The 17,324-nt window shown below is 44.8% G+C and overlaps 1 protein-coding gene across 1 annotated transcript in view; it reads left to right on the top strand.

Moving 5' to 3' along the window:
* LOC130402685 (collagen alpha-1(II) chain) overlaps nucleotides 1-17,324 on the top strand; it is a 44,178-nt gene that overhangs the window by 19,357 nt on the left and 7,497 nt on the right. The window contains exons 19-42 of the mRNA XM_056606998.1: nucleotides 2,219-2,317; nucleotides 2,605-2,649; nucleotides 3,391-3,489; nucleotides 3,670-3,723; nucleotides 4,307-4,414; nucleotides 4,806-4,859; nucleotides 5,775-5,873; nucleotides 6,421-6,474; nucleotides 7,254-7,352; nucleotides 7,675-7,728; nucleotides 8,270-8,323; nucleotides 8,586-8,639; nucleotides 9,044-9,097; nucleotides 9,784-9,828; nucleotides 9,944-10,042; nucleotides 11,967-12,074; nucleotides 12,275-12,328; nucleotides 12,439-12,492; nucleotides 12,745-12,798; nucleotides 13,362-13,415; nucleotides 15,016-15,123; nucleotides 15,711-15,764; nucleotides 15,879-15,932; nucleotides 16,076-16,237. Coding sequence (XP_056462973.1) covers nucleotides 2,219-2,317; nucleotides 2,605-2,649; nucleotides 3,391-3,489; nucleotides 3,670-3,723; nucleotides 4,307-4,414; nucleotides 4,806-4,859; nucleotides 5,775-5,873; nucleotides 6,421-6,474; nucleotides 7,254-7,352; nucleotides 7,675-7,728; nucleotides 8,270-8,323; nucleotides 8,586-8,639; nucleotides 9,044-9,097; nucleotides 9,784-9,828; nucleotides 9,944-10,042; nucleotides 11,967-12,074; nucleotides 12,275-12,328; nucleotides 12,439-12,492; nucleotides 12,745-12,798; nucleotides 13,362-13,415; nucleotides 15,016-15,123; nucleotides 15,711-15,764; nucleotides 15,879-15,932; nucleotides 16,076-16,237 — 1,773 coding nt within the window. The remainder of the gene's footprint in view (nucleotides 1-2,218; nucleotides 2,318-2,604; nucleotides 2,650-3,390; nucleotides 3,490-3,669; nucleotides 3,724-4,306; nucleotides 4,415-4,805; nucleotides 4,860-5,774; nucleotides 5,874-6,420; nucleotides 6,475-7,253; nucleotides 7,353-7,674; nucleotides 7,729-8,269; nucleotides 8,324-8,585; nucleotides 8,640-9,043; nucleotides 9,098-9,783; nucleotides 9,829-9,943; nucleotides 10,043-11,966; nucleotides 12,075-12,274; nucleotides 12,329-12,438; nucleotides 12,493-12,744; nucleotides 12,799-13,361; nucleotides 13,416-15,015; nucleotides 15,124-15,710; nucleotides 15,765-15,878; nucleotides 15,933-16,075; nucleotides 16,238-17,324) is intronic.

Raw genomic sequence — 17,324 nt, 5'->3', positions numbered from 1 at the left:
GTCCTCCTCTCTCCCACTATCGGTCTGTATTGACTTTGATTTATAGAATGATGAAGTGAGGGTGAAGGAGTGAAAATGTTTCTTGATTTTGCTTGAACAGCCATCTGCCTGAATCAGAGGGACTGAAATACATCTTCAGCTCTCAGCCTCTGAGTTTGCTCTGCAGGGACATGTTACAAAACGGTTTTTCCTTTTTTTAAATCAAGTGCGTTGTAGCATGCTCTGAGTGCTCCGTCTGCGGGGTAAATTAGAAAGGGGAGTAGGCAATGGAGAATCATTCTGTGGCTCTCTTCGCCTCTCTCTGTCTCTCTCTGTTTTAATAACACTGTATCTTGTTCAGCCATATTTCACCCTTCTCATCCTCTATGTGTAACTCTGTACCGCTGCTACTCTCCCTGGTTGTTGGGTCTGATGTGATCCGTGTGTGAGCCAGACATGCCCGGTCTAGCGACTCAGGCCTCAGCCCTGGTGGTTCTGCGCTCTTCTCGTAGCGCCCAACACTAATGGCAACGATTAAGCAATTTGATCTGGCAGTCTGACAAAATCCAGCCCGGAAGTCATTGGGCCTGACTGACATGAAGGTGCCTGTTATCGTGTGTGTGTGTGTGTGTGTGTCTGTGTGTGTGTGTGTGTGTGTGTGTGTGTGTGTGTGTGTGTGTGTGTGTGTGTGTGTGTGTGTGTGTGTGTGTGTGTGTGTGTGTGTGTGTGTGTGTGTGTGTGTGTGTGTGTGTGTGTGTGTGTGTGGAAACCAGCAGACCGGCTAAACCATATTAAACGTGATGTGGCTTACCATTAATCACAGTTCCAGAAGAGGACCGATAGCTATATTGTGGATATTGTATAGACCAGTGTTTGGCCAGGGTATAAATGCATTTGTAAAAATCAGCTTTGAAACCTCCCTCTTAACATTCGCAAATGATGTTATCTTCTGAAGAATACATCCATAATAAAACAGAAAACACTGTTTTATTATTAACTCTGCCCCTTGCATTTCCTGGTTCCCTGCCCTGGCGCTGTGCAGTCTCCACTCAGAAGACTCACTATAGCATTGTTAAACTTCTGAAACATAGATTTGTTTTGTACTGATTATTTTACCAAACATACCAGACTTTTTTTGTTACATCCAAAATAGTTTTGGGATAAATAATACAACCATACCAAAAAGTCCATGTTGTGTACCCAGTTTGAATCTGGTTTTCAACCAACCGTCACAGTCCATTACAAATGTCATTCACCCGACTGGCTGTGAGGGCTGTGACGTCAGAGGGCCGTGTGGTCGTTGGCTGATGACCACGTCCATGGGAGGCCAGAGCTCACTAGAGTCAGATGTTTTGGAGCTAGACTAGTGTGGGTCTGAAATTCCTTTTTCAGTTTGGGTCTGACCAGAGCCAAGCAAAATTTATTAAAATTTGATTTTAGATGTCATGACTGGGTAGGAAAACAACAATTTCTATTGCTTTACAACTAAATCTGTGAACTTTCACAATCACAACTTATTTTAAACAATGAAAACGTGCACAGCAGAGTTGTTTTTAAACTGTACTTTTTTTTACTTGAAATCCTGCTGACAGAAATGGAAATCTAAGATGGACATCCCACACTGTGGCTTATTACATTGAGTTTGACTCATAACAACCCTAACAGTAATGTTTGTACATTTGTTTGATTTATTTCTTTGCTATTATCGCCCCCTAAAACAATGTCTGCCTTGTTCCCGTCAATAGATGTCTTTAGCTTGGAGCATAGAGCTTCCTGTCATCCTGATTAAATCCAGTCTCGAGCCCCTCTGTTGATTCTGACCCCCTCTATGCTAACAGATTTATGCTAATCATTGTTTTTCTATGCTGGCTAGATGTGGTGTTTGCTTTAAAACGAAACAGAGCATGTCTGTTTCCCTGGTTTGAAAAAGTTCACTTCATGTGTAAGTGCAGTTTGTTTATATTGCATCAAGTCAGATGTAAGACTACTTTGGAACTTAAATAGTTTGTCTATATCTATGTATCTCTTATCTTATATATATACATTGACATATATTGACATCAATTGCTGACCACTGCTTAACATGAGAAATCAAACCAATATACCTGTAGTTTCTATCTTTTGGACTACGAATAATCTTAGTCTACATTTAAGAAGTCGGCTGTACTTCATTTTTAACAATTGTCGAATCACCGTAAACACTCACTAAACGACGCTCTGCTTGTTTCCTCCATCCTAGGGAGAAGCTGGCCCCACCGGAGCCCGTGGCCCGGAGGGCGCCCAGGGCCCCCGCGGGGAGTCTGGCACTCCAGGATCATCCGGCCCGTCTGGCGCAAGTGTGAGTGAAGGGACGGGACTACGATGTCTGAAAAAAGGATCCACAATTAGTGGTTCGACAAACAGTTTGGTTATCGCTAGAAGATATGCAAGGCATTATTTGGTTGCCGTTTCGCTTTTTGATAAACAATAAATAAATGATCGATTTCTGTTATTCTTTTATTGTTTCACCGCAAGATAAGATTTCCTAATTTACTGTTACGATAGTGAATTCTTCAACTATTATTGACGAAGTAAGGCCACCCACCTTCAGTTGAGTGACTTGTTCTGTATTTTGTTTGTTTTCAGGGTAACCCCGGAACTGATGGCATCCCCGGATCTAAAGGATCATCTGTGAGTTCAACATGTTCTGCCAGCTATGATCAGTGATAATTCTCCCACCAGTGGCATATATCGACATCCTGTAAATACAATATATGATTCTGATTAAGTCACCAAGGCTCAGTCAGGCCAAACTCTCTTGTTGACTTATGAATGGCCGCACACAAGTATAAGCTAAACATATGCTAAACGATGTAGCTTCAACGTTGAAGCTTTCCAACACAGCTGGAAAATAATGTTGAACACATCCACCTGAACACATCCACCTGAACACATCCACCTGAACACATCCACCTGAACACATCCACCTGAACACATCCACCTGAACACATCCACCTGAACACATCCACCTGAACACATCCACCTGAACACATCCACCTGAACACATCCACCTGAACACATCCACCTGAACACATCCACCTGAACACATCCACCTGAACACATCCACCTGAACACATCCACCTGAACACATCCACCTGAACACATCCACCTGAACACATCCACCTGAACACATCCACCTGAACACATCCACCTGAACACATCCACCTGAACACATCCACCTGAACACATCCACCTGAACACATCCACCTGAACACATCCACCTGAACACATCCACCTTGCATAAAGGACTGAACACAGCCACTACAATTCAACACCCATCAGCTGCCTTACTTACTCTCTCTCTCTCTCTCTCTCTCTCTCTCTCTCTCTCTCTCTCTCTCTCTCTCTCTCTCTCTCTCTCTCTCTGTGTAGGGTGCTCCTGGTATTGCTGGTGCTCCTGGGTTCCCCGGACCTCGTGGGCCACCTGGCCCTCAGGGAGCCACCGGACCACTGGGGCCCAAGGGAACGTCTGTAAGTATTCTGTGTACACGCTCACAGAGCAAAGCAGCACCTGCAACAATAACATAGCTGACCTTAGACAAAACTACCCGCATTCTCCCCTACTCCATATTTCAATAACAAATCCTATATGTTTTCTATTGATTTCCCGTTTGCTTCCGCTCCCAAAATCTCTGCTCTTACCCTCTCTAGGGCGACCCAGGTATCCCCGGCTTCAAGGGAGAGGCAGGACCCAAAGGAGAGATTGTGAGTATATCCATCTATGTGTATGTGTGGCTCAGACGCAGGCAGCCATTTGTATAGAAACACACTACACGCGCCAGGCTGAAAGAGATCAGCAGATAAAAAACCTTTATTCTAAATACTCTCTGGTTGAATTGCTCCCTTAAAGGCCTACAGGGAAGTTGTTAATGTGAATGAAATTGATCTTTGCATGATCATCACAAAATAAAAGAGCCCATGTAACTCAGTGAGAGTTATTTTTGCAAAAACTCTTCACAGGGAATTGCATTCATTGATTATAACTCAAAGTGGCACAATGGATAAATGATCACTTTAAAAAATGAATCAAGAACCAAGCCTTTTTACCTTTTTTTTAAGCCACAATTACAATTACAATCAGTAACAGGACAATGGAGGACATTGATGGAATTCTCAAAAGAAACAACAAGGCAGCTCCCTAGAGCACTCTGAATCCCAGATCGCTGTGTTAGCAGGGATTCACATATGAACGAAAGTCAGCTTGAAAGGAACCCCAAAGAAACTAAAGTTTGTACATCGAGAACTAAACCTTTCTCCTGCTTATCATGGTGTCTGTCTGTTTGAACAGGGACCAGTCGGTCTCCAGGGAGCCCTTGGGCCCTCGGGAGAGGAGGGCAAGAGGGGGCCCAGAGGAGAGTCTGGCAGTGCTGGACCCCTGGGACCTCCCGGAGAGAGAGTGAGTAACCAGTAGCCCGTCACAAACCAATGGGGCGCCACGGATCACAGGTTACCTAACCCGTGCTTCTGACTGGCTCCAAAGGCAGTCATCAGAGCCAATCAGACACAGCATTTAGAATAATCTCTGGCCAATCGGAGATGATGAGTACCCGCATTGCATGTTCTGGGTAGTAGCTTCATGATTGAATCAATTATTGTTATTGTTATAAGTCGCTTTGGATAAAGCATAACCTAAATAAATGTGTCAATAATGATAACGTTAATGCTGCTGTTCCTGTGGTTTAATCAATATATCTATCTATCTATCATATATAATATCATCTTGGGTAAAATGCAAACTATTTAAAACGATTGTGCTTATACCTGACTGTGTCTGTGTTGTCGTTTAGGGATCCCCTGGTAACCGTGGTTTCCCAGGACAGGATGGTCTGGCAGGTCCCAAGGTGAGTGTCACCATGGTTACTGCCATCTCCTAGGAAGGTTTCCTCTGTGATGATGTGTGTCGTAGCATGTTGTAGAGATTATGCTGTGAAGCAGGAAAACAAACAGATGGAGGCATTCAGTGAACTGAATGCGTGTCTAAATGCTCACAGAGGAAATCAAGGATGAGTTTAAGTCGAATGGAGGGTAGATAAACTGCCTGTATCAGGAGGACATTATGATCTGTATGATATTCAATACTCTGTGTCTTCCTCTGGGTTGTGATAGTCACGAAGGGACTCAGATTATAACAACAATTGAATTGCTCAGTGAACCATTTATCTCATTCAATCAAAAATACCCACACATAAAAATATATTAATGTCCAATACAAATCAGGCTATATTTGTATGAAAATGAATATAGTGCAGTGCAGTGCAGAGGCATACAGTACAGTGCAGTAGCTTTCAGTTCAGATGTTTCGGTATTTAGAAGTAAACAGAGTTTATAGTATTGTACCAAGGCGGAAGTGTCGGATTTGTTAAATCACTAATTGACAGTAGCTGATGTAGCAGATTTTAACTCTAGTAAATATAATATTTTTTCTCCATTATTGATTTAAAACATGTTCTGGTAACTAAACGGTGTGCAGTTCCACCAAATTACCAACAGAGGGGGGAACTTCTACTTCCTAGTAGAAGTGTGACTTTGCAGGCCCAGTGGATATATCCAGGATGCACCATCTCCACCATTTGATCTTCCATCTTTCTCCACACATAGATAGATCATGAATCAACTAATTAATGGATTGTTTTCACATCAACTTATAGAATCTTACCCTGATGAATAAATACAAATGAATATGTATGTAAATTGATCCAAACCTCAACGTGTATTATTGAGTGAGGGTCTCCTAACGCTGCTCCGTTGTACCTCAGGGGGCCCCTGGTGAGCGTGGATCGGCTGGTGCTGGTGGCCCCAAAGGAGCCAACGGTGACCCCGGCCGTCCCGGCGAGTCCGGTCTTCCTGGAGCCCGGGTGAGTCCCCCACCAGGCCCTCGGGTGGCCTCCTGTTACTGGAGATACGTGGTTTCAGCACAGGAACAGTTGCAATCCAACACTAACCCAATAAAGAGATGTCTTTTATGGATCTGATATGTCTACCATTTCGATTTTGAGTGGGAATTACACCGCTTGACATTTGTTTTGTAACGTATTAGTCGATGCACTTGAAGCCTAGGGAACCGCTTTTTAAAGGCCAGTTAGAAGCAAAACGCTGCGTGTGATGTGGTTACATTTTTACCATGTGGCGCGGGCTCGTGAAACCTGGAAGGCAATTGTTGTGCATTGCGATAATAGCTTTGACATCTTGTCATGCATATTTATGATTTGATTATTCACCATCAACCAACAGGTGCAAAGCCGTTGCTTGTTGTTATAAAAAGATCTGCCCTGTGATGTGAAAATGGCTTTTTCACCACTAATTAGTAATCGTAGCTCATGTCTCTGGGAGACTTCTGGTGACTCACCTGCTGGTTCTTTAGGTCTATGGAAGTTCTAATTTATTACATTTCCTTATTCACAGGGCCTCACTGGTCGCCCTGGTGATGCTGGTCCTCAAGGCAAAGTCGGACCCTCTGTAAGTACACAGTTACACGCCTCACTATTATCACCTCACTATAATGACATCCTAAAATATAATAACCGTATCCTTGTGTGATGTCTTTCGATTTGTCAAACTGATTTGTGTGTTAGCTTAGAGGTACACGTTTTAGTACAGAAAAGCCAATTCTATCATCTATCTCTCTATCTGTCATTTCTATGACTTGCGTGTCATAGGTGAAATTGAAATGCTGTCACTGTGGGTTCCCTTCATTGCCACAGCTTTAGTGCTCTGCTTTTGTAGCGCTAGACAGACATGTTGATGCATTTTATCCTGGGCGTTTCTCATCCTACATTCAGTTCCCCTGACAGGCTCAGGGTTCTGAAGATAGACCTTTATCTATCTTCCTTTGTAAAGCCCAGTTTTCTCCCAGCTAGACACAACAGACCAATTCCATCCACACATGAATCAGTCAATTATTATCAATAGGACTATTTTCATAATAATAAAAATAATCAATGTTTATCATTTTGGTAAAAGAACACATTTACATTAAGAATACAATAATTTATATTATTTATAAAAAAATATTCTGCTCAAATATTGACAATGTTATAAAGGACATTATTCGTAGAATAATATTAATGAATAAGTGAATGTAATACACATTTAATGAGTGGAAGCATGCTTTCGATTTTAACAATGTTATGAAGAACAAGCGGTCCTTTTTTTCTGCAATGATTTAAATCACTGTATGAATGAATGAGTGAATGAGTGAATGAGTGATTGCTCATGCGGCCTCTTCCCTCCGCCAGGGTGCGCCTGGAGAGGACGGTCGCCCCGGACCCCCAGGACCCCAGGGAGCACGTGGACAGCCCGGTGTGATGGGATTCCCCGGACCCAAGGGAGCCGGCGTACGTTTGGATTCACCGAACGCTTAAAGGCTCACTACACGCTGAACCTAAAGCGCATTAACATGGCTCCGCAAACATACTGATCATGGTTATCACGCACCCTGGAATATGAAACAATCAATGAATTTAAAGTTATTGTGTCGATTGCAGTAGACACCCACACCAACAGAGCGAATGGTGAGGGATGTTGCACCAATAGGGATACACATTGTATCGTTTGGATCCATCCGTGGTTAAATGGATGGTTTCAAATGTACATTGCAGAGACGTTTTGTCTCCATTTACCTGAATGATGAGGTTGACGTGTTTCTCTTCTCTTCAGGGTGAGCCAGGAAAGTCTGGTGAGAAGGGACTTCTCGGAGCCCCCGGTCTGAGAGTAAGTCTCCTCTTTCCTCCCTTTGTATCAAAATTAAACTTAAAACCTGCATGATGTCACTTGGAGCAACCATCTATCGGTTTTGTTCAAAATGATTTGAAATGAATATGCTGGGTTAAAAGATGAAAGTCTATCCATCCAGAGCCGAATCGGCCTAGGATGTATTTCTCTCTCAAAGAATCAATATGTTTGAACCTTGACGGGAAAACTATGGCTGCAATCCTCATGGCAGAAAGCATTGGTTTACAGGTTGAACCTAAGTGCCTCAACCTTTTAACAAAACAAAACCATGCAGTAGATCTGACATACACGCAGTGAAAAAGGTACCATGCAGTATGAATTCTTCAACCCTGGTAGTGATAGTTCATGTTCCCTGCTGACCGATGTCCTTCCGTATCAGAGCGTTTGATCTACTCAGTACTGAACCCCAGGGGGGGAGGGGGGGGGCAGACAGTCCCTTGAATGGGACTCCCTGTGTTCCCTCTCCACTCTATCTCCCTCTACATCCTCCTCAATCCCTCGCTCTCTCTTTGTCCCTCAGGGTCTGCCCGGTAAAGACGGAGAGACTGGTGCTGCTGGTCCTCCGGGCCCCGCTGTAAGTATACCTCTCTCTCTGTATCTGTCTCTCTTCTTGTCGCCCACTCCGATCTTATCCATTTCTCTAGTACATGTCAAAAGACAGCCTTGGTGGGATCCTCATTTCCCATGATGCCTTGCTGCTGCTGAAACCTGTTTCATTGACCTAAATGTCCATGCAGTGTATCTCCAGTGGCTCACGCGTTTAAGGTGGAGACTGGTAGGCCCATCTTGTTAAAGGTTGCCATGTTGTTATGTGTTGGCCATGTGTGTCTCTGCAGGGGCCCGCTGGCGAGAGAGGAGAGCAGGGTCAGCCCGGCCCCTCCGGTTTCCAGGTGAGTCCCTTCGTTCTGGTTGCTGGAGGCATGTAGACAGGGGCACATTTGTCTGAATTTGTACATAGATGCACAGGGCACGCATCCAGCCAATGTAACAACGGGCAAAAAGGATCAATTAAGCGCTGTTCGATCTTTAATTTTCACTTCATCAAGGAGAGTAACTGCTAGAAACCAACTGCTTACATTGCTTCACAAACACATGTACACTCAACTTAGTCACCTTTTGGAGTGGCACATCTGTTATCTGAAAGTTAAAAGGACACATTACATTGGTTCTCCGAAGGTTAAGATGACTCACCACCGACTATAAATTACAATCTCTAGATGTGTTCACTGTTAGTCCAGAATAAACTCAGGTTAATGATTGTTCCTAATGCTGTCTGCCTTGCCTTTCTGTTTAGGGTCTTCCTGGACCCCCAGGCCCCCCTGGTGAGGGAGGCAAGCCCGGAGACCAGGTTGGTCCTGTCTCATGACATAAGAAGCCTGGGAGATAAAAATGGAATTCATAATAAAAGCGTCCATTATGATTGGCCATGCCTTTGAGGCCAATGGCCACTGTATTGACTAAGACCAGGACGAAATACACACAGCCTTCATTGAAATGATAACCAGTGTTTGAGGCCTCACAGGGAAAAGGCGCCTTTATAGTGCAGTCGCTACATTAAAGGCGCTGTGAGCAATGCTATCAGCTTCACTACTTCACACGGATGTGATTATGGCCACGTTTCCCCACCAGCATTTCAACGGCGCATCGTCCCTGTCTCACCCCCGTCCTGATCGGCCCCACCTTCCCCCCCCCGGCCCCCCCTCCCCCCCCGGCCCCCCAACCCCCTAAGCTTCCTCCCATGATTTACTTATAATGCTAATTCCTATCTCTTAAACAGCTGCTTCTTTCTGAGTCCATCTCAATAAGAAACCGCTTGTGTTTCCCCCAAGCATCTCTTATACAATGCCATGATCATCTCAACATACACTCAACGTACTGATTTGATCTCTCTCTCTCTCTCTCTCTCTCTCTCTCTCTCTCTCTCTCTCTCTCTCTCTCTCTCTCTCTCTCTCTCTCTCTCTCTCTCTCTGTCTCTGTCTCTGTCTCTGTCTCTGTCTCTCTCTCTCTCTCTCTGTGTCTCTCTCTCTCTTCAAGGGTGTTCCCGGAGAGGGTGGAGCAGCTGGCGTGACCGGACCTAGAGTACGTTGACCCTCCTCTTCCTCTCTCATACCGTAAACTGCCTCTGATTGGTTGGTTGGTTGGTTGGTCTCGATGACTTCTCACTGACCGCCCCCTCGGTGGTGTTCCCCTGCAGGGCGAGAGAGGTTTCCCAGGAGAGAGGGGAGGTGCCGGGCCTCAGGGTCTTCAGGGACCCCGTGGTCTGCCTGGAACCCCCGGGACTGATGGACCCAAGGTGAGGCTGCTGCCAGGACACGGGGGATGGAAGCAGTGGGATTGAATAAAAACATCCGTGATACACTGATATTAAACACAAAAAAAAAATTCTATTGATATTTAGTGCAAAACATATTCCAGACGATATAAATATATAGTCCATTTACTACGGTTTCATATATATAAGACAGTTAAAATCGATTTGTACTTATTAAAATAAAAATCACTCTGTAAAGTTCAGGTACTTTCAGAGCTCCTTAATATAAACTGTAATGCAGCAAAAGTAAGTAACTAATGGCTAAGCAATTTTGGTTCCAATAGCTGCACCAAAGTGTCGCATAGACAGGCAGGCCTGCTGAATACTCGCTGACAACTCATTGTGATCGTATCATTAATTAATGGAATCATTTTGTCCAACGATGGGTTCCATTCTTCACATAAGGACGAGTGAAAACGAGTTGTTGTTTTGCGAATAGCTTACATTTCGGATTAGACTGCAGATGGTGTGAGTCAGTGCTGAGTTAGGTTTCTTGTTCTGCAGTAGTGACAGTAATGCTGTTGTTCCCTGGGAAGTAATAGCATTTCCATGCAACTACATCTACATTATTGTCTTGGCAACATGATATTCTAACCTTTGAAATGGCCTGGCAAAGCCTACCAAAGATCAAGCACAGAGAGAGTGAGGCCGTATGATCTGTGATTCACACTGCAGTGCATGACTTTACACAATGTTTGCCTGAAGGTCGCACAGAGGGCTCCGTCACAGAAGACACATTGAGGATTTGACTGATGGATTGCAATAGTACTACCGAAATAGTACTACGACCCCAGTAAAGCGGATTACGACTCTCGTAATAACATTAGAAATGAGCCGCCTTTTGATATGCAGGACACTCCAAAAGACCGGCTATACCCCCCGCCTCTTCCCCTCTCCCCTACACCCAACCCAACCCACACCCACACCGTATTTTTGGCAGCCGAATTTGGACATTGGCAGAGCAAGTAGACGATGGTTATGGCTCAGAGCAGGAGGAGAAGGAAGATGAGGGGACGGAGGGGGTAGTGGATATGTGTCTATACGGCCTGGGCCTCAGGCTGAAGGTAGGGGCTGATAACAAAAATGACTCCCAGTGCCATTTTTTTGTTGTTAAACCGGAGGCAATGGCTGGCCTGGCCTGGACGACTTAGTGTCAAATCAAACTTTGGTGGTAGTGGGCCGGATGAAAGTGTGTGATGTTTCTAGTCCCCTTGGATCGATGTTCCAAGTCTGGGTCATAAAACACACATTTCTAATTGAAAGCCTATTAAACAGGCGCTATATATGTCATTCACCACATCACAAACACGCTGGGAGAAAGAACAAGCTGTGACTGACATCTCAAACTGTGACGTCAGTCACAGTTTGGAAACTTTAGATAACTGACAAACGCCATTTGTCATGTTTCATGACATTCGATTTTCTGAAATCACAAAACAAAAGGTATCTATAAGCTGACAGCTGAAATTGAAAAATACCCTAATGTGTCAGTGAACAGTCTTTGTATCTTATGATTTCATCCACTGTCCCAAGACCGGCAGCCAATACAGGATGTGTGGATGTGCTCCTCTGTTGAATATGCTAAATAATGGGCTGTCTTCTATCACTCACTGTCAACACCATTGTCACAATGTGCGTGTGACTCACTTGCAGAATTGGAAAAGAAAATATTGAGGCTTGACAAAAGCCATATCAAGCTTTACCTTTCGAGGAAAAACAAGAAAACAGCAGTGGTCATTTCATCGACCGGGAGATGAGATATAAAAAACAAACAAATCCTGTGTTCAATAATCACACTGGCTCATGTGCTTGCATGGAGTGGCTCAATTTTCGGTCTTGCTTTGTCTCTCTCTCTCCCTCTCTCTTTCCATCCCCCTAATCTACGAACCTGTGTCGCCCGCGATAGGGTGCGATTGGACCCGCAGGTGGTCTCGGAGCCCAGGGCCCCCCCGGTCTGCAGGGTATGCCTGGAGAGAGAGGAGCCGGCGGCATCCCGGGCCCCAAGGGAGACAGAGTAAGCCCTGCCTGCAGAAACGCCTGAATAACACACTGCATATGTTGGTTCAGTCGTAAGCTGTAATGTTTCTACACATAAGGGTAGGACCCTTAATGTAAATATTGTGTAGGGAAGGGAGGCAATGTGGGCGTGTTGAAAATGTGAAACACTGGATTAAAATGGCTCATTGAGGTTTTGTGTCCCTTGGTTTTCCTCAGGGTGACAACGGAGAGAAAGGACCAGAAGGCGCTCCTGGAAAAGATGGTTCTAGAGTGAGTTTCTTCTGCCCCAGTGTTGGATGGTGTCATTAATTTTATACTTCTTTTTACTACACTTTATTTAAAATGTGCTATAACAAAACTTCATCTATTTCCTCCTTCAGGGTCTGACCGGTCCCATCGGACCCCCTGGCCCTGCTGGACCCAACGGAGAGAAGGTGAGAGTCATCATCACGTTATTTTTGTATCATTAACCTTTACGTGCTACTTGCTCAGTGAACACAATTCATTCATTTCTATGGAAGATTCCATAGAAAACAATTAAAAAATGAACACAGTTGTAATCGTTTTCTCTCCTCTTTGTGGGGAGAGTGTATGTGGAGTGAATTAGAGCCACATGAACATCAGATGTGTGTGTAATTGAATCTATTGTCCACGGTTGTGTATCTGACTTGTTATTCTTCCTACAGGGAGAATCTGGCCCATCTGGCCCCAGCGGCGCTCCAGGTACCCGCGGTGCCCCTGTAAGTAATCCTTTTGTGCTGGACCCATCCGTGGTTCATTTAGCTACTCAGGTACCTGTGTAGATAGAGATAGAGTCAGAGGAAGGACTTCACCTGGCGTATCAAGTCCCTCATCTTTATCATGTCAAAATAGGTTTTGCCCTGATTCGAAAGGACGTATCTCCACAAGCTATGCCACGTTTAAATGCGTGATTAAGAATCAGTTGAGATATGCGATTTACAATCAGTTGAGATGCGTGATTTGGAATCAGTTGGGATACGTGATTTAGAAGCAGTTGAGATGCGTGATTTATAGCCAGTCGAGATGCGTGATTTATAATCAGTTGAGATACGTGATTTAGAATCAGTTGAGATACGGGACAGAGAAATCACATATTTCAATTTTCAACAGATTCTAAATCTCAACATCAATGTTGAGATAAGTGATTTAGAAACAGGCGAAAACGTCTTTCTACAATAAATACTTTGACTTTGTCCCTTTCTGTGAGCATTATGGGATTTATACTGTATAGCGCCACTGAGGATGACTCCTTATTCATGTCCCGCTGTCCTCTTGTTCTCAGGGCGACAGAGGTGAGACTGGCCCTCCCGGACCTGCTGGATTCGCTGGACCTCCTGTAAGTATCTGACTACCATAAAACCAGGCCCAAACAAACCTTACATATATACAAATATCATGTTGGAATTCCGGACCTAAAGTTCTGGGTTTGATTCCCTATATATGCAGAAGCTCATGTAGTAATCATTGATCAGGTTGCCATCCCCCACTTGCTCCATGGTGTTCACACAACCACAGAAAAGGATCTAGCAAAGAGATATGAGTGATTGCTCTACAGTTTAGGGATAATATATTATCCCAATACAAATAGGCTTATGTCTATTGTTTTATTAATATCCCAAAAACCTCAAATCTAGCATTGATGTGGATCAGCTTTCATCCAATATGAAGGATGAGTGGAATGTTCAGAGTCCATCTGCTGGATGAGGAAACCCTGAACAAGCCTATGACAGAGTTTAAACTAAAATAGAAACAGAGGGAGGCCACAATCTGTTGGGTGTCAATATATAACGTCATGGAACCCCCTCCAGTCATTATGGTTAACATATAGAAACATAAGCTGAGCTATCCATTCTTATTGATATTACAGAATAAATAAATTATACAATAGTCTTCAAGTTTCTGTTTGTTTATCTTTGCTTTCACTTTATACGGCTGTGTTGAGAGATAGGGCTCCATTAAGAGAATTACTTTACACCTGGCATGGGCTACAGTGAGTCACTCCTTGTGTTGTCCTTTCCTTTTTGAAGATGCATCTCATTTCCACAATCTGTTTACCCCAAGCTCCTCGGGAGAGCAGCATTAGCGTTCAGTCTTGGTATTTGTTTCATGTCCCTTAGTGTCATCCATTATGTCCCTGGCAAGGAGCGAAGGACGACATCAAATAAATGTTTTGATTAGAAGCATCCTCCACTATGGATGTTAATCAAAAAATTGTATTATCCCATTTTCGTGAAGCTGGGACTCTGCATCATTGGATGTTTTTGTTATTTCATTTAAAAGTTTATTATTATTGAATAGATGCCAGAATGATAAACGTCTGAAGTTTTCCAATCACCTTGCTCTACTCTAGATTAGACTTGGCTCAATGTCTTAAACATGTCCCAAAGGTAGATTATAATCAGTCTTAACTTATATTCACAAACAATTTTCACACTGCAACAAGAGTTTGGCTTTGATTTGGAGAATTATTCTTTCTACCAGGCATTAGCAATCGCAATGTGAAATCAACAAACACTTGCTTATTGGATTGCTCAACATTTTATCACCATCATTTTAAATGCTAACAGAGTCTGTCATTATTACTAATCAATCCATCCATCAAATCAGTTGACAGGTTTGAGCAGGGAATACATTGCTGTAGTTACGGGTAGATATAGAAAACTATTTAATAATTTGAATAATAGATACTTTGGTGGTTCTGTTAGAAATAGCACAATGAGCTTCTCATCCTAGGTCACATTTAGTCATGACCATAAAGGTTGAAAGATCATGGTGGCTCCGCAGGTCTTTGCTGTGAACAATGACACACGTTAGAAGCCAAAATAAGAAAGTAAAGACTGAACCTTTTTTGCTGTTGTTCTTTTTTTGGTGTTTGTTTCCATAGCTATACTTTTACTTGTTTGTTGACTGTTTTGCATAACTCTTTGCTCCCTCAGGGTACAGATGGCCAGCCTGGACTGAAGGGAGATCAGGGAGAAGGCGGACAAAAGGGTGACGCTGGAGCCCCTGGACCTCAAGGACCCTCTGGTGCCCCCGGACCTGCGGTGGGTCTCACTACTAGTACTGAAGCAGGCAGTCACCAACATGTCACTACCAGCACTGAAGCAGGCAGTCACCAACATGTCACTACCAGCACTGAAGCAGGCAGACACCAACATGTCACTACCAGTACTGAAGCAGGCAGACACCAACATGTCACTACCAGTACTGAAGCAGGCAGACACCAACATGTCACTACCAGTACTGAAGCAGGCAGACACCAACATGTCACTACCAGTACTGAAGCAGGCAGACACCAACATGTCACTACTAGTACTGAAGCAGGCAGACACCAACATGTCACTACTAGTACTGAAGCAGGCAGACACCAACATGTCACTACCAGTACTGAAGCAGGCAGACACCAACATGTCACTACCAGTACTGAAGCAGGCAGACACCAACATGTCACTACTAGTACTGAAGCAGGCAGACACCAACATGTCACTACTAGTACTGAAGCAGGCAGACACCAACATGTCACTACTAGTACTGAAGCAGGCAGACACCAACATGTCACTACCAGTACTAGGAAAGCATGTTTTGTTTTTTGCTTGCATGTATTTGAACCTGCATTGTGTTTCTATTCCAGGGTCCTACTGGTGTTTCTGGACCTAAAGGTGCCCGTGGAGCTCAGGGACCCCCTGTAAGTATGAAGCCCCAGTGGAGCCCACGTTATTAGGTCCTCAGAAATTACGGACGTGGAGTTTAGAATATAGTACCCCATACGCTGGCCTTAACGCCTCCCTCCTTCTGACAGGGTGCCACTGGTTTCCCGGGTGCTGCCGGCAGAGTCGGACCCCCTGGTCCTAATGTAAGTGAAGTCATGCTGCCACAACACACTCAGGACCGCCGCCATGGCGCTAGACGATGCCTTTCTCCGAAAGCTTGCGATGAGGCCTCGAGCTTACCCTTTGTGCTCACTGTGCTGGACCTCGCGGTGCGCTCTCTCCTTAGGGTAACCCTGGAGGCTCCGGACCCGCAGGCCCTCCCGGTAAAGACGGACCCAAGGGCGTGAGGGGAGACGGCGGGCCGCCTGGTCGTCAGGGCGACGCCGGACTCCGCGGACCCGCCGGTACCTCTGGAGAGAAGGGAGACCCTGGCGAGGATGGTCCTAATGTAAGCGCCCGTCCCTCGCATGGCTCACAATGTCCTTCGTCGTCATCCTAGTGTCTCCTCGAGCTGCTAGGGCTCTCACCATGAAGGCGACGTGCCTCGAGTCGCGACGACCGCAGGGTCGATTCCCACCTGCGGTCCTATGCTTCGTTGTCATTCCCTCTTTCCGTTTTTAACAATTTTCCAGTCTGTCTTTAATGTTTTGTCCGTAAAGGGCTAACACAATCATAAGAATGTACAATTCTACAGAGGGCAACACACACATTCAACCAGAAAGTACCCACACACAATATGACCAATATCCGGAGACACAAACACACAGACACACATATCCACCCACAACTACACTTCTATTCAAAACCTTTCAAATGCTATGAAGATGTCCCCCTGTTCCCTATTATCGACAATAGAAACACTCCCTGATGTGTTTACTTTCCATTCTCACAACCAGCTGTTCCTGTTTCTCTGTCAGTGCAAAGAGGCACTTCGGTTAGCCGGCGACAGCCACAGACCTTTACTTATGTTGTCCACAATCTCTCTGCTCATACGCTGAGCTGTCAGTGTCCCATCATGCCCCATAATGGCGGACATACAGATAGGACGGGGGGGGGGGGGGTGGGGAGCAGCAGCAGCAGGAGTTGACAGACAGCCTGATGGAGGAGATAAAAAAGGAGACGGTGGGAAGGGGGGAGGGGGAGGCTCTTAAAAGAAACCCGGCATGCACTCACCAGCCGCCATTAAATGACACAGCTTAGAAAACAGAAGACAGCAAAGGGACGAGGATGCAGTTCTTTCCCACTGCAGACAGCTCTGCTCGAGGGGGAAAAAGACTGCAAAAATCAGGGCATCATAGCAGGGATGACGACCAAATGTGACATACAACGCAACCCAATGGTTGTACGCCACAGACAGGCAGTGTTCCTAGGATCAGTGGTCAGTGAGTGGACGTTGACAACCGCCTGCCAGAGTGTGCACGCCATCACCATGGAGATAAACAATGAGTGGGAATAATATAATTAATTATCTCCCACCTGGGTCTCCTTCATCGACCGCCTTTTAACCCTTGCCTTTTTTGTTCTCCTCCTTTCCT

Source organism: Gadus chalcogrammus, chromosome 13 (assembly GCF_026213295.1).
Source record: "Gadus chalcogrammus isolate NIFS_2021 chromosome 13, NIFS_Gcha_1.0, whole genome shotgun sequence".
Classification (NCBI taxonomy): Eukaryota; Metazoa; Chordata; class Actinopteri; order Gadiformes; family Gadidae; genus Gadus; species Gadus chalcogrammus.
This window is presented reverse-complemented; position numbering and strand designations above follow the sequence as displayed.